The 17,127-nt window shown below is 35.9% G+C and overlaps 2 protein-coding genes across 9 annotated transcripts in view; one reads left to right on the top strand and one right to left on the bottom strand.

The window, feature by feature from the left end:
- Positions 1–213: 213 nt before the first annotated feature.
- On the top strand, positions 214–15,617 carry HENMT1 (HEN methyltransferase 1). Of its 3 annotated transcripts, XM_062581208.1 has the most exons (9): positions 214–517; positions 2,685–2,832; positions 5,752–5,883; positions 6,228–6,287; positions 7,558–7,670; positions 8,902–9,036; positions 9,582–9,764; positions 11,401–11,578; positions 13,666–15,617. In XM_062581208.1, the coding sequence occupies exons 3-9, from the start codon at positions 5,767–5,769 to the stop codon at positions 14,077–14,079; spliced, it is 1,200 nt and encodes a 399-aa protein (XP_062437192.1). In that variant the 5' UTR covers positions 214–517; positions 2,685–2,832; positions 5,752–5,766; the 3' UTR covers positions 14,080–15,617. The 3 variants fall into 3 exon arrangements, with proteins under 3 accessions (XP_062437192.1, XP_062437193.1, XP_062437194.1); XM_062581209.1 differs by lacking the exon at positions 6,228–6,287; XM_062581210.1 differs by lacking the exon at positions 8,902–9,036.
- Positions 13,625–17,127, bottom strand: part of EEIG2 (EEIG family member 2) — a 29,257-nt gene continuing 25,754 nt past the window's right edge. For all 6 annotated transcript variants that reach the window (XM_062581215.1, XM_062581212.1, XM_062581216.1 and 3 more), the window contains one exon: positions 13,625–13,876. Coding sequence is in view for 1 of the 6 variants with exons in the window: in XM_062581216.1 (XP_062437200.1) it covers positions 13,855–13,876 (22 nt within the window). In the remaining 5 variants the exon portion in view is untranslated. The remainder of the gene's footprint in view (positions 13,877–17,127) is intronic.

Raw genomic sequence — 17,127 nt, 5'->3', positions numbered from 1 at the left:
GAGCGAGCCAGGCGGGAGGGAGTTGCTCTCTCCGTCGCCCCTCGCGCTTCTGAGCAGCGAGAAAGCCGCGCTTCCCTCGCCTAAGGCTCGCCTCCGCCTGGGGCGGCGCCTAGCGCCGCGGAGCGCTCGGGGCCCGGTCCTGGGGCGAGCCGCTGCCGCGCCGCCGAGCTGGGCTGGGCTGGCGCGGCTGCCCGCGCTGCCAAACGGCGCGGAACCGGGCGCTTCGCGGGCTGCTCGGCCAGCGGCGCCCCCGTGGTCGTCGGTACCGAGACGGGGGCGCAGCAGGCGCCGCGGAGCGCGCGTGGGAAGCCAGGCTCCTAGTTCGGGTAACCTGGAGAAGCTAAGATACAGCGGCGCACCTGCTCCGCGTGCGGGCATGTCCGTTAGAGCGCGTGCGCGTGGCGGCGGCGGGCCCGCCGTGACCGTTAGCGCCTGTGTGGCGACGGCGTGGCCGGCATACAACTCCTCTTAATGTGCTCAAGAGGACAACACCCAACAAACAGCTGCATTTAAGAAAGTAACTTTATACTTTTAAATGGTTACAGGAAAGATAGAGAAAAGAAAACAATCCAGTTTTAACTGAAGTACATCTTCGTGTACTTCACACACAGATAGGTGAACTTGAATTTTCAAGTTTCTTTAAGTCTTACTCTTCAAAGTTTCTAATAGTTTTTCAATTACATGTTTCTGAAAAAAGTGAAAAAATAATTACATATTTTAATGTCAAGTTTTGTCCTGAAGTACAAAAGGGAGATGGAATGCAAGATCATATAAATATGATTGCACAACAAAATAAATTCCACTGAAATGATTGCAACCTGCCTAGTAGAACAAAATTAATTAAGCTGTACAAACAGAATAGTTCCACATTGGTCAGCTTTTCAGGAAATGGGTGGAGGGATAAGTTTATATGGAAGCATCCATGAAAATAACATCTTTGCATGAATGCTGTTTAACAATAATTTAAAATTTTAAATCAAAAAGACTTTTTTTCATTATAATGTAAATTATGAAATAGTTTCATAATATACATTAAAATGTATATCAATACTTAAAACATCAAATACATCAATATTGTAACATTTCATATTTTTTCATTACACATTGACCTTTACTCTGGCCTTTTAATATAGCTTAAGGCAGTGCTCCTACTAAGCAAAAAGACACTCTTTATCAGGACTGACAGTTAACAGCTTCTTCTAAACTGCCTTTTCTACTATCTAGTGTCTGCTTTCATGCCTGTGTTTTCTAGGAATAGATTTGCCAGCCTCCTCTTGGCCTACTCTTCCCATGTCATCTGATTTTCAAGGATGTTTGCAAATGAGAACATTAATCACATACTAAAGGACACTACAGTCTTGACCCTTAACACCTCTGCAGTAAATATCCATATAATCTTAAACAAAATTAACAAATCACAAAACTAATTCTAAAAAAGTTCTAAAGCAATAAAGTAATCGTATTTTGGGACTGTTTGCTATGGAGAAGTTTCTCTTTCACATCAGTGTCTTGGTTTTTCAATCAGACAGTCTATCCCAATATATTACAAATCTCAGAGGACTTTTAGAAGTGTCTCTAGAGCTCGGTATACATATTTTCTTCTCATTTTGTCATTGTGGCAAAAATGTTCTGAGTTCTGGTCTTGTCATATGGCTTACATGACTTGGCTAATTAAATTTCCTTTAAAAGTAATAGAGTGGTAATTTTACTTTGAAGCTGTGTGCCTTTTGTTGTTAAGAAATCCATTCTTTAAGTACTTTCCTCATTTTTGTTGAATAATAAGCTCAAGACATCCTGCGTTTCTGTTATCATTTCTGTTATCCAAATTGCTTATTTATGCATTTATTCTTTCCTGTTAGAATATTTAGTTAATATGTTCCAGTAATTCAATGTCTTTCCTCTGTATAAAATAGTATTTTCCTACTGCTTAGGCAGTCCCTCTGGTGGTGATGCTGAGGCCTTTGGTACAACTGCAACCACTTGTCCCAATTTTCTTTGGGTAGATTTTCTTCCCTCAGGCATTCCAGCTGGTCTTCATACAGCATCAGAGACAAAACAAAAGCAATCAAAAGACAATTTTTGACACGCAAAACAGTAAGAAACTATATATAATTATACAAAGACAAGACGATGGCAATGTGGGTGTGAGAGCCTAGCCTCACTTCCCATTCATGCAAATTCATTTATAATTTTTCTAGAACAGGTCTAATCTATTAGTTGAAGCTGAGGAGAAAGCAGCATTTGTTCATTAAACATGCTCTGAACCTTGTTTGAGATGAATGGTTGGTGGCTTCTGAATTATAGATTAAGCAATATTGCTGTATGTGTTTTCCTTTCAAATATCAGTGCAGAGTAGTGTCTTTTGGCAGTGTTGCTGCATTGGATTTCTGTAGCAATCACATTCAATTATATGCATTTCAGCTTTAAAGGGAAAGTACAAGAACGGCATGCATCTGTCTTTCTTAGAGTTTTTATCCCAATTACTGACATAAGAAATGAGTTTCAGCAATTTAGGATTTCTTCATTCATGATTTTCTAGAGTGAGGTATTTTTATTTCAGTATCCTTATGTAATTTGTTGCTTTCTATACTGTATGGAAGTAATGAGAATCTCTAAGAGTAATTCCCTTAACTTGAGGGCTTATTAAACTGAATAAACCTTGAATATTCTGTTTGAAATTGCAGATGGTAATGTGAAAAATACCTTTGAACTGAAGCTCCCTGAGAAACCTGATTGCATTAGACCTGCTTTGAGTAGTGGATTGGAGTGGATAACCTCTGGAGGTCCCTTCCAACTTTAATTATTGTATGATTCCCTGAGACTGTTGGCCAAGTGAGTATATCACTGCATAACACTAAACACTTCAGCTAGAATAAATCAGAGGAATTCATCTTTTTGCAATGAGGGAGTAATAAAAATTTTTATCTGCTATAGTATGGAGTAATCAGAATAATTTTTCAGAACCTTTTTGTAGCAAGAAAAAGAGGTCAAACCCACTAGAGTTGTCAAAGCAAGTTGTCAGACTAAAACTGTTAATAGTGGTCACCACCTCTTTCACACTGACAATCATCACAGGTTCCATTTTCATTATCTAATATGGAATAACCAAGAAAGATATTTTAGTAATGATACAGTTTGATAGTCCAGAATTAACATAAAACTGCTAATTTTGAAAATTTTTTCATGAACAGTGATACTTTTGGGGGTGAAGGCTTGCAAGCTATATGCAAATTGTGCAAATTTGCCATGTGTTACAGAGTTACTTTTGCTAAATACTAGAACTTTGCTATTGTTCCTCCCTACATGTTTTTTGTTCTTAAAATATGATACTGAACTATGAATGGAATTTTAAAGTACACCAGAATCTATGGTATTATTAAGCCAAGAAATGCAAGATTTTTATTAACTTGTCCTTTGTAATACTTCTCTGAGGTGTGAAAGTATAACGCAGTTTGTATATAACCTAATTGATACAGAAATACCGAATTCAAGGTTAAATGATGAATCAACGGCCAAAAAAACCAACTGAATTATGAAACAAAGAGCCTCCACCTGGAGTTATGAATACCAACCTAGCATAAGGTTATTTTGTTTTACATAATTTAGTCAGTTCTTGCCCTTATCTCAGGTGGAGTGTGCTTTTCTAAAAAAGCAAAACTTAAGTAAAAGATAAAATCAATTTACTGGACCATTCAAAGAGACTTTTTGAGAATTATTCCCTAGAGAAATGGGGAATAATGTGCATAGCCAAATGTAGTTGTACTGTTCTTTAACTTTTGGCAGGGGAAAATCCTTTCAAAAACAATTGACCAGGTTTTGCATATATATTAAAATAAATTTATCATATGAGTGGAGGTTGATAATATTACAAAACCTATTAAAAGTCTGCAATCCAAACTGCTTGGAAATAGAAACTCTTAAGCAGCCTTACATATCCTTCTGTTACATAATGCCTTTGATTACAATCAAAGAAAAACAGGTACAATTATACAATACCATTCCCTATTTCCACTACTCAGAAACAAAATGAATACAAAGAAAAAGATTAGATAAATGCTATTGTATTCCAAGACATGAAAAAGAAAGAAGCTCAAACATAAAAAAAATTTAATAACATGAGACAGCTGAAAGTGATTTGACTTTCAGTTTGCAAGCATGTTTGCATACATTTGCTAGCTATGGAGTAAACAACATAGCTAACCTGCTGCTGACTGTGCATGCTCTGTCTAGGCCACATCCTGTGAAGCTTACGGTGCTACCAAGACTTGATTTTAAGCCACCATATGCAAATATCAGCATATTAATTTCTGGTATTTTCTGAAAACTAAATAAAAAACACTGAATTATGATATAATTTAACAAATATTCTGAAAAGAATTAATTTAGACTTTATAAACTGATAAATCTTTATAAGATGTATAATCCATATACAGAAGATACATCAGGAAATGTATCACTCCTATTTTTAGGACAATTTATACTTGCATCTTTGCCATCATCACTGCCACGTGTGTTCTCTCTCCTTCCCTTAAGTCATAGGCATACAAACCAAACTGTAAGCATTATACTACTTGCTATAAAGCAGTCCAATTTTACGATTAGCAAAACACTTTACATACTCGTTAAAAGAAAAAGCAATGGGAAATTTGGAGCTGTGCTTTCCTTTCCACTTTCACTGTAAATTGGAAAAGCTGCCTGCTTTGCCCTCTTTTTCTGCTGGTGGCTTTGAAAGACAAATCTTCCCCTCCTCCCCTTGTGTGAAAAATACTTATTGAAATCTTGCAGAAACGTTAGTTGTCTTGTTTTGCAGTCTGCACCCCCACCCACACTTCATCCTCACAGCTCTTTTACTTCATGTCATGACCAGCAGTAGTAGTGTAAATTCCCCCTTCAGAGCAATGCATTTTCAGACGTGAGACCTGTACTGAATCATCCGAGGTCTCATCTGATAGTACAAAGAAGTGGCATGAATACCAACATTTTTAACTTTTTTTTTTTTTTTTTTTAGCGCTAAAAGTTAGGGACCCACCGCCACTCGCGGAGGAGGTGCGGGCTCCCGCCGCAGCCGGGCGCTGGCCGCTGGCGCCGCTGGCGCCGCGCCGGGCCAAGATGGAGGCAGGCGCCCAGCGAGAGCCCGGCGGTGGCGAGGCGGAGGAAATGGCGGCAGGGCGCCTGCTGCCGGCGGCGCGGGCGGCTCTGCCCGGGGCCGCTGATGAAGCGCAGGTGCGGTAACAACGTCTCGTTCATAGCAAAGCTGACGCCCAGCAGAGCCTCCCGTGTTGTGTGGTGCAAGAGACTCCCCGTGCTTGTTTCTCTGCAGAAACTGCAGCGAGACGTGCAAACCTGGGTGCTGAGTCATCTGAACGGTGCGATGAAACGAATGATGGATGTAGGGCAGGAAAGCAACTGCTTGGATGGGGTGTTACTTCTCTATGCTTCCTTTAAAAGCTAAGAAACATATGTTGTAGTCTGGGTAAACACTGCTGAATTGAGAGCAACAAAAATTAGGAAATGTTTTTTAAAAATTAATTGATTTATAATTGCTTCATGAAAAGGATATTCACATCGTTATAAATGTGAGGAAAGCAGCTAGGGCCCAATTCCGCTTCTTACATATTTTTCATGTTCTATTGAAGTGGGATCAGGCCTACCTACCCCTGCTTAAGTGTGAGTTGAAAAACAAAAAAATACCATGCTGTGTAATTTTCTATGCTATAAATATTTCAAAAATTTTTAAAATCTTATTTTTAGCATTATCAAAAAACTATGGATAAGAATGTTCAAGAGGAACCATTTACAGGAGTGATTAAATTCACACCTCCATTGTACAAACAACGTTACCAGTTCATCAAAAATTTAGTGGGGAAATACAAACCTAAGAAGGTTGGTATGTTCTGTCTCTATGTTTTACTTTAAAAAAAATGCATAAAGTATCTCAGGAACATAGGAAATGCCTAGATAATCTCATGACACAGTTACCAAACAACAGTACTTTAGGATCTATTGTTAAAACCAAATCACCATAGCACATAAAGCTGGTGATCCTGTTTTGTTTTTCAGTGATGCATATCATTAATGTTAACTGACAGGGAGAAATACTATAAACAAAAAAAAAATGACGTACCCTTTTTTGGAGAGTAGGTTGTATTCTGATTTTAACTTACAATTTGGGGGTTTTATGGCTTTTGGTTCACCGTTCTTTCAACTTATATTCCTTTTGCTTTCAGGAGTTCACAGTCCCCTGTACAGTATCAGGATTACCTCGTCATTCACACAGATATTCTCATGTGAGAAGTGATCCCTTAAACTTTCCTCCCGTTCCCCACCTTCCTGGCCAGATATCCCAGCATTCTTGCTTTCAGTACTCTGGAAATATAGATTAAGGAGGGCTGTGTAGTGGTTGCTCTTTTGTACTAGGATCTCCACACCTCTCTCAAAAATACAGAAGGCTGAGAATTAACACTATCTTCACTGTTTAACTCTTTGAAACTAATTTTAATGTATTGGGAAGCGTGTAACTAATTGATAAGAAATACAATAGCTGTGTGCTGACATAATCATGCTCCTAGTAACTACTAATCTAGTCCATGAGGTCATGGCATTCTGATCTGCTTTAAAATTGAATGTAGTCAGGAGTATTGTATCTGTAATGAAAGGTTTGAAAGTCCCATCTTGAGATAGAAAACTTTTTGTGGCATGGGAGGGTGAGGGGGATGAAGCTTTCTGTTTACAGGGTAGAGGTAAATAAGAGAAACAATTCAGGATTTTAACATTTAGAACTGAGCAGTGTGCTTCAACTTTGACTTATGGAGAGCTAGAGGGGAAAAAAAAATTGGGGTGTGGTTTGTTTGGAGTTGTACTCAACTACTACTTAAGCTTGTAATGAAAGGTATCTATTATGTATTTGATGTATTTTATGTATTTGAGGTTGGAATGTCCTCAGCCACCTAAACATTAGATTAGGACTGTAAACTTACCTTCACATAGATCCTTTCTACTTACCTAGCTGCTGGTGAGCCTATTCGCAATGTTTTGCATGGCATGGAGAGTAGTCCAATGAAAGGCAGTGGTCTGTACATATACAGCAAATTCATAGTTACTATAGTTTTAACAATCAAAATCACACTTACAGTTATTTGAGGGACCTTCATGTGGAAAACTGAACTTTTACTGAATTTAATGTTTCTTATGTTTTATTTACCTGATACCATCTTTCAGAATTAAACTTCTGCATACATTTCAGTTTTCATTCTCTTTTTTTTGGCCTTCTCTGGGAGTCAGTAGAATGCTCTACATCTATTTGGTTATATCTATAATAAAAATAGTCAACTCTTTCAGAGTGTATTGTATGGCCCCGTATTGTTATGTTTTTAAAAATAATTTTCAGAGTGGCATATACTGTTGCTTAAAACTGTATATTTTAGTTACCACTGTGAAATGTTTTATTTTTGTAATAAAAATATTATTTTGGTAGAAATATAGAATATGTTTTATGAAAGTCTCCAAAATTACTTAGAAATTTTAACACTGTTACATTGTTTAAAATCCACTTTACAGGTGGCAGATTTGGGATGTGCTGACTGTACACTTCTCTGGATGCTAAAATTCTGCAGTTGCATTGAAGTGTTAGCTGGATTAGATATCTGTGAGAATATAATGAAGGAGAAGATGTAAGCTCTTACATTATTATGTTTGTTTAAGATTTGTATTTGCATTGACCTAGTGGAATGTGACATCATTTCTTGTCAAGAATTTCTAGACAAGAGTAAATGAAGAAATGCTACCTGTGCAAATATAGTTAGTTACCTCACATTAGATAACTGCATTATGAACTGTGTCAGATGTACTAGGGAGACTAGGGGCTGCAGTTGCCTGTAACATTGCCTAATGCAGCAACGGTCTAGGGCATGGAATGACTTAGAAGGTGCATACATCTGGGAAATATACCAAGTTGATGAAGATGCTATAACACTGTATATGACTGATATTATTAGTTCTGTTTATGCTCATATATAACATTATTGTGGGATCCAAATCTGATCTTTGTAATATGTGTAAAGACACTCTTTTTGTGAACATGGTATGGACATTCTCTCGCTCTGTCTCGCTCTGTCTCGCTCTGTCTCGCTCTGTCTCGCTCTGTCTCGCTCTGTCTCGCTCTGTCTCGCTCTGTCTCGCTCTGTCTCGCTCTGTCTCTCTTCCCCCCCCCCCCTTCTTAAATGGTAAGGTTAGCTCAATGGTTTTACGTCTGGCTGAGGAGGCTCTAAAATTTGTAATTTACATAATCTTTCAAACCTGAGGCAGTTTGGAGAGGCATGCCAAAGTTTCTCTCTTGAAAGCTGATTAATATGCATTTAATTAACTTGTAGGATATAGATTCTGACGCTGTTTGCACTTTCTCAATGATGAAGAAATTGAACTTTTAGTAAATTTAATGTTTCTTATGTTTTATTTATCTGATACTATATTTCAGAATTAAATTTTTGTATACATTTCAGGTCCTGTTCTTCTTTATTTGGAAAATTGGATTAATAGGCTTTTCTGATAACTTCCAAAAAACCTTGTAAAGCATGTAAAGCATGTCTTAATGAGTTTTACTGTGTTTCTAGAGTTGAGCTACTATCAGAATTTACAACATACTCTCCTTTCAAAGAGGCTTGAGAATAGAGTGGAATTATTATTTATTTATTTATATTTTAAACAGGAAGGACAACTGTTGGATTAACTTCTCTGATTTTTATATCTTATTGCAGATGCTCATAAAAAGAGTTTGCTTGTTTGCATTAGATTTCTTTTTTTCTTTTAAAAGAATTAACATGTAAGGGATTTACAAAGTATCAAAATAGGACATCAGCTAGTACTGCATGCAAAATTTGATGTCAGTTTTTTATACTTCTGTAGGCATAGGTTATCTCCTCTTCCTGGTGATTATTTGCAGCCAGCTGAAAGATCTTTAACTGTTACCTTGTATCATGGCTCGGTTGCTGATAAAGATCCCTGCATGCTTGGTTTTGACTTGATAACATGCATTGAATTGTGAGTATCAGTCCAACATACTACATCTTTCTTTATCCTCTTGTTTATGAATGGTTATAAGTACATCAGAATTCCCCATTTCTTGCTGTATTTTTTTGTTGTTGCTGTTTTTGGCATGGTATTTAAGTGTTGCAATACTCACCAAGTTAACAAGAATGGAACTTAAAATGTAAAGTCCTTACCCTGTATACAGACCTGATCGACCCTTTCAAGCAGAAGAGTAGCAGAAGGTCGCATCTTCTAATTTGTGTTCCAATTAATAATGCTAAGAAATTCTAGCAATGCTAGCTCGTGGTGGAAAGAAGAATATACATGGAAGGGAACAAAATGCAAGAGAAAATATTCTGACAAAAAGACACACTACCAGTGCTAATATTCCAGACCTAGGCTTAAAATTCCAAGGTACAGATATGGGTTTGAAGTTATTTTGTTGTTGTGTGTTTTTTTGTGTGCTTTTTTATTTTGTTTTTTTTATCAGTTGTTATGAAGCTTAAAGAACTATAGTAAGGTGTTTTTAAGGACATACAAAAACGTATACTTTACAGAATAGAGCATCTGGAAGAATCAGAGCTTGAAAAGTTTCCTGAAGTGGTGTTTGGTTTTATGGCTCCTACTATGATTGTGATAAGTACTCCAAATTCAGAATTTAACCCGTTGCTTCCAGGAGTGACATTTTTCAGGCATCCAGACCACAAATTTGAATGGAACCGAGCAGAATTTCAAAGCTGGTGAGTTTACTGAACATCATATGCTGACAGCTTTGAATGTTAAGTAATGTGAGAAAGGGGTAGCTATAATTTTTCAGTATTTGTTTCTGTGTGGTTTTGTGTCAGTGGAGTTTCACAACTACTGATTTAGTTCTTCGCTATTACACTATGAATAGTTAAGCGTACTCTGTGAGTTCTGCAATTTATGATGCTTTTAAGTTGGATTGCTTTTATTGTAACTATGCAAACATATTTAAAAGCTTTGTTTTCCTTTTTATGTATATTTGTTATAGTTTATACAATAGAAGTGTAAAGTATTAAATAAGCCTTTTAACATAATAACCTGCAAAAGAAATGCTTCATAAATTCCTCAGAACTATGTTCACTCTGTTACTATGGACTTTCATGTAAGAGCATGCAGGCAAATCTATCAAATATTCACAATAGATTAAGTTGAATAAATTTAAGGATGTTATAGTGGCTCATAGCATGACAAAAGATTTGATGCAAAACATACGAACATGACAGGTTGCACAAGATATATCTCCCTATAATATTAACAGGTGTGATTAAAAACAAAACAGAACAAAAAGAGAAAATGGACTATATATCTTGTGGGAATGTTGAAGTTTCAGGCAGTTGTAGAAGAAAATACAATTTAGAGTAAATGATGCCTTATTTCAGTTGCCAATTTTTTGCCAGAAATTGTATCTTGGGAAATTTGCCCCTTAAATCAGGTTGTTCTTTTCATAGACTTTAGTTTTTGAAGTATGCAGTGATTGTTAAGTATGTAGTTTTGGAAAACTTGTGAAGAACAGATACTGCCCTGGATAAGGATCCTAAAAACTGCCTGCATTACTGTAGGAAGAATGAATATCTGAGAGGCTATTTATAGTTATAACTAAAGTAAATTTAGATCCTACTTTTAGATATGTATGAGTTAGAAATACTGAGATTCCTCAAAGAATGATATTTTTAGAGCTGTAAGCATGAAAAGGTCTTTAGATTTGTGCTGTGAAGTATGTGTATTGCAGTATTCTCTAAAAGATACAAATTCAGTTGGTACTTCTCATGGAGAATGCAGCAGGTAGGTAGTGCCATTTTAGTTCCCTGTTTCCTGGTCCTGTTACTCATTTTGTACTGGTTGTACAGTACTGCAAGACTGTTTTTCATCTAGCTGTCATGTACACTGTTGTAACCTTGAGCTGGTAGATTTTGTTCTTTCTACACTTAAAGCCAAATTTTTTATTATTATTATTCTCTCTGAACTAGTCCCTTGTGGCTTTTCAGAGATGTGGGTTTTTTAGGGGGTGCTTCTTAAGTAGTTCTGTGCTGTAAAACTGCTAGTTTTTTGTGCACAGTTCATCTTTGTTTTTTAGACAGTGAGTAAGCAACTGGGAGCACACGTATTCTATGTAGATATCTTAGAAATAATTTTGGTTACCTATATTATTGATATTAGCTGAATCGCAGTGTGATAGGAATACGATTCCGGCTGTGATGCAGCAAAAGTTTTGATAATGCTTGTCTTCAGGTATGTGAGAAATACTATGCTTGAGCATTCATAGGGTTGGGATCTTGCTTCTCTAAGAGAGTGAGTGTTTATCACATTAAAAGGTGAGTATTTAATATGATCAGATTATGTTCTTTTTCTCAGGGCATTAAGTATTGCTAGATGCTACAATTACTCAGTGGAATTTACTGGCGTAGGGTCCCCACCAGCAGGAATGGAAGATGTTGGGTTTTGTACCCAAATAGGTGTGTTTATAAGAAAATATTCCCAAACCAGTGAAACTGCTGATTTTGAGAAACCCACCAAAGCAACTTACAAAACTGTAAGTATTGTTTTCTTTCTTTAGGAGGATTAAAAAAAAATCTATGATCTGCCTATTAAGTGTTCTTAGTACTATTGCTGCTGGGTCTTAGCTCTGTAACATGCACTGTCAGTTCAGAGGAGTCAAGTCCTTATGTTTCTAATTATATACTGGCCTTTAACTTTTAGATTATTAGCTAAATAGCAATATGTATAAACGTTCATATTTTAACATGCTGTTATCCCTAGAATGAAAATTGTCCCTTCCTTCGGATACACTGTGATACTGTTTATATAATTGTTCCCGTAGTCATTCTTTTTTATTATGTGGCTGCTAAGGTTGTTGACACTGGATACAGACTGTTTCAGATGCATTAAAATAAACAAAAACATTTAAAAAGCGCTTATAACAGGGAATGTGTGCTTTGAAGAGTCTCATCAGATATATTACTGGAAGGAAAACATTTGGCTAAAATGGGATTAACAGGGCCTGTTTCGTGTGGTTTGCCTTTTCTTTGCAGTGTATGATGTAGTCCACTCCCTAACTTTGATGTCTTTAGGTAACCAGTTCTAACTTTTGCAGAGGCGTAGGATTCTGCCAAGTACCCTATTCTCCACTGGCACACATTAAAGCTTTCTGGCTTTTAGCACTAAAGTTTTGTGTTTTGAAAAAGAGTATGTAGGAATGTGTAAAAACTGAATCTTTTTGGACTGAGTATCTTAATACCATGTGATACTATATTTGCGTATGCTTGAAACTTTGGGATCAGTGACTCAGTTTTGTTTTATGTTCTTGCACTAGTAAGGGTAAGTCTGTCAGGACTGCTGTAGATCCAAAATTAGGTAACACTAGATAATGTTTTTGTCAAGTATTTTGCTGAATATTGCAATATTTGCCACAAAGGCAAAGTTTAATGCATCTAAGTACCATGTAGAACATTATTTTTTTAAGGGATAACTGACCATTAAGTAATAATCCAAAAAGACAAGTGTTTTCAATCTCACGAGGCCTTGAATTATTTGTTTTAGTGAGCAAATTTTAACATTTCATATCTTCATTTAAAAATGTGTATGCATCTTTAAGTTTTGTGACCTGAAATGAAGTGTATTTTAATTTTTGGGAATGTCTTCTGTAGTTTCTAAGCTATAAAGACATTCTATACGTTTAAAAACTCACCTATTTGCTACTGTCTTTATCAGAATACTGAAGTACTTTTTAGTCCTCAAAAAATGAACTTTGAAATATGTCTAGGTACCTGACATACCATATTAGAAATTGCTTTCATTATGTTCTGTCACAGGGTTCTCATGGACGTAGTTTTAACATTCACATCGTTTGAGTTGAAACAAGAGAACTGTTGTATCTTAAGTGCTTCTCATGAAAACTGGGCTATCAAATTAATTTTTATTCTATTAAGTAACCACTTTAGGGGAATGAATGAATGCTTTAAGATCTAACTGGAAAATAATATGAAATTTTAATAGACTGTGAAACTTCAGTGGGTTGGTGATATAAAGCATTGCCTATGAGGCTAGTGGGAATGAGGTTGCCTGCATAGTTCTCTTAATCCCTTGGAGTATAGCTCAGTGTAGACTATACCACACTTGAGTGATTTTGATGTGGCAAGCTTTTTTCTTTTTGAGCATTCTCTGTATCTGAAAGAGCAGGTTTTCATGTTTCACTCTGAAAATGGAGTAAAAGGCATAGTTGCAGCGAGTTTCTTCATTACAGTTTGGAAGTAGTTCAGAATCTACATAGCTGTGGGACTGTCGCCAGATCCTGACAGTCAGTAATATGAAAAATAAGAGAATGACTAAAAGAATTCAAGAATTACAGGGCTTCACTCCACTGATCTTGAAGTATAGCTTGCAGATGTAAGCCTGCTTTTTGAAGTTAACTTTTCTAACTGCCATTGTAGTTGTGATATATAATAATCCACTAATACTGTCTAGGTGCCTGTTATCTGAAAATATTTAAAGCCAAAAGCAAAACATGATTTAATTCAAAAATATATTTACATTTTAGAAGCTCTTTTTTAACAAATAGTTGTTGCAATATGAGTCTGTGATAATGATAATTGTTTTATGTGTTCTTGTTATGTTGTAAAGGTCTTCAAAGCAGTGTATCCAAGTCTAAAAGATGAGAAGTACCTGCAGAATGCAGTGGTCAATGAAGTTGTTTTCACAGCACAGGTCATTCAGCGAAGTCTGCTGGACCATTTAAAATCAGAACACGAGGAGTATAATGATGGTCCTGTTGAGATAAAATCTAAATTCCAACATTCAAGGAGCTGTGTTTCAGAAGATCTTGAAAAACTGGCTGTTGAAAAAAGCATGGAGCCATTTGTCAATGGAAATGTGGTTTATATACCTCTTGCAAAAATCTTTTCTTTTCCCAAAGTGAATCAACTTTGTGGTACATTTGAGAAGTTATGCAAGCTTATTACTGGCAAGGTCACGCTGAGCAGTGATGGTTCTGCTGTGATAGTCAATATTGAACATGAAAATGAGGAGGAGAATTAGACTGCAGATTTCTCACACAAAGTTTAGTTAAAGTAATGAAGGTATTGTTTTTTGTAGCATACAGAGCATATCAGGCTGGAGCTAACTAGAACTGCAAAAGACAATTACATTCATATCTAAACCTTCCAGTATTTACCCCAGTGGTAAATTAATGATTCTGGCAAAGATCACTAAAACATGCAGGATTTTTAGCAGAAGAATGTCAGGGGTTAAAAATGAAGGAATTAATTCCCATGAAGAAGCAAAACAAGGTAGTAGTAATGACTAGACTCTCCTTCATAATCTTTTGTTAGCTGCAAGAATAGTTGATGAGAATGTAGAACTGTGTTGTTGTGCTGAATAATATGAGTCAGGCACAGGTTTAGGGCAGATTTTTCTTAATAGAATAAAATTGCTGGGTGCTGTTTCCAAGCCAGCCTTGGAGAACACTAAACAGTATTCCAGATAAACTGAAGTAAGTCACAGATGGTTAAAGGTCAGTAAATTCAATAATGGGGAAAAAGCACCATCACCTTGAATGTATGTTAGCAGAAATGGGTAGACTTCCATGATTATTTCTCTAGTTTCTTCTTAACTGCTGCTTGGGAAATAACTTGCATGCTGTGACTCTCCAGAAGGTGAATTTATTTAATTTGAAAATAATCAGTATCTCTGACTATTTTGTTTTTGGAAAAAAACTGTCATTATGAATGGTAATCTGACCCCAGTGAATCTAGAAAAATTCTGCCTTTTCATGCGCAGTTATTGTCCAAAAATTCTTGCAGACTTACTGAGCAGGCAGAATAGGTATTATTGACAGTGGCTTGGCCAACATAACTGCTTTTCTAAGTAGATTTGAATTGTATGTCTAAATGCGTAGCAAGCAAATGTTAGAGTCCTGACTTCTGAAGACTGAAATGTTGTAGGGTGCACAGGATTGGCATATTTTTACAGGTGTAGTACAGTTGCACACTGTAATTTTTTGAGTTTCTTTTCATACCTGAAATATATAATCTTAATATCTTACCCCAAGTATTTCTTAAGAGTAAAGAGATGATTAATTAAAAGGCCTCACTCCATATATATATTCCATGATTTCTTTAGCAGCTTTGAATGAGCAATTATTATAGAAACTGACATCACGTTTGTGAAATTTGAAAATTTCATAACTTTCCGAAGAACAAAATGTGTGTAATGGCTGACTGTATTCTACCTTCTAAATATCTGGTATTTGCTTGAATTGGTTAAAGACCAGGCATAAAGGGAAGTGTCTCTGAACTGAGGGAAGGTTAATCTGTAACTAACTCAGTGTCTGAGTTTCAGAGAAAGTAGAATGATGCGTGCTGATCTCATACAGAATGATTAAAAAATGCTCACTTAATCTCTTTTGTGGGATAATTTTCTCTCACAATAGTGGCTTATTATAAATTATTTTTAATACAATATTTAGAATATTTTTAAACACTGTGATATAACCTGCCATACCTTGTACATTAAAATATATTTACCAATTTTGAATTTTAAGTATTCTTTGGACACTAATAAATGTAGCTGTTTGAGAGTGGGTTCAGTTGCATTAGTTTCTTCTTAGAAAATATATCTGTTCACTGTATGGTTTTTATAATTAGAAGATTTGAGGACTCTGGTACTTCTTATTTCTTGTGTAATTTCCTCTTGTTTATATTTCTTTATTTAGTACACTTTATAGCTTGATCATTTTAAAGTGAGGAGAAGGAAGGTGGAGGATTCCAGATACAGAATATTTGCCTTCAGTTTTGTGTTCAGCCAATATTTCATTAAACTTTTACATGTATTTGTGAATAAAGGCAGTACTTACTGTGTCACATTTAAACTTTTTGTTTGAAATAGACCAAAGTTAATCCAAGGTTTCAATTTAGGATGCTGAAAGGAAGTGTATGAAAACTAAATGTTTCAGCTTGCATGTGACAATATTACTGACCAGGAGATGGCATATGCATCTCGAAACAGATCAACTTTAGGTGGTTATAAATTTTAAAATGCAAAAGAAGTGGAACTGTTAATGACTTCCTTTGAGAAAACATCTTAAAGTAAGAAATACTACTTATTTATGACTGTCACAGGGATTTTTGGAAAAAAACTAGGAAGCTTGGTAACTACTTGCTTAATATCTACTTGCTTTGAACTGCGTAATAATTGTAAAATTACGCTAAGATTTTGACTTCTGTGTTCTTACAGAATTAAATGCAGTTCTCAGAACAGTTTTAATTCCATAGAAATCACAGTTGCTTTACAGTTTGAATTTAGAGCTGGAAAGAATTTTGTCTGCTTTGACTTTTTTGCATTCATTCCTTTAGGAGATCTTTCTTAACAAGGCTGTATGCTGGTATGTGAATTTCTATAACTTTTGCACTGTTGGAGGATATGAATGGGGGGGAGTTACTGATTTGGCAGAAAAAAATCATTCATACAAGCAATTTGAGTTATTTTTGCAAATTGTTTGGGTTTAATCAGGTACAACAGTGAATGAAGAGCATCAGAAGAAAGATGAGTTTTGGGAATTTAGCCAAATTACTAATTCTGAAGAGTTTAAAAGTAGAATGATAACAGACTCAGAAGAAAACAGTTCTATACAACGTGGCATGAGACCCAAAGCAGAGAATTGGAGAAAGCACATGGAACAAAGGTGAACAAGAAAGCCAATGTGGTAAAAATACAGTGCAGTATCTTAAATACAGAAAATAAAACTTGATAGTTAATGAGCAAGGTAGCAGGGATTTAATATGGTCAGAATGGCTGAACAGAATGATTTCGATGATAGTGTTTTAGGTGAAGTTAAGTAAATAAATAAATTTTAAAAATACACCCTCAGATTATATTTAATAGAACAAAAAAACAATTGCCTACTTCAGAGTGCTATGAAATGCAATTCCGAATTTTTTGGAGGCCTGAGGAGTTAGTTTTCTATCTCCCCAGATCTTTCTCAAATGAATAGATCTTAGAGCTAATGTGAAACTTCTATTTCAGTTTCTTTCATGAGCTTCCATGATGTTAGGCTCTATTGCAGGCTTGTTAACATTAGGTTGCTTA

Source organism: Rhea pennata, chromosome 8 (assembly GCF_028389875.1).
Source record: "Rhea pennata isolate bPtePen1 chromosome 8, bPtePen1.pri, whole genome shotgun sequence".
In the NCBI taxonomy this organism is placed as follows: domain Eukaryota; kingdom Metazoa; phylum Chordata; class Aves; order Rheiformes; family Rheidae; genus Rhea; species Rhea pennata.
The sequence above is the reverse complement of the archived record's forward strand: the minus strand, read 5'-3'. Positions and strand labels throughout refer to the sequence as shown.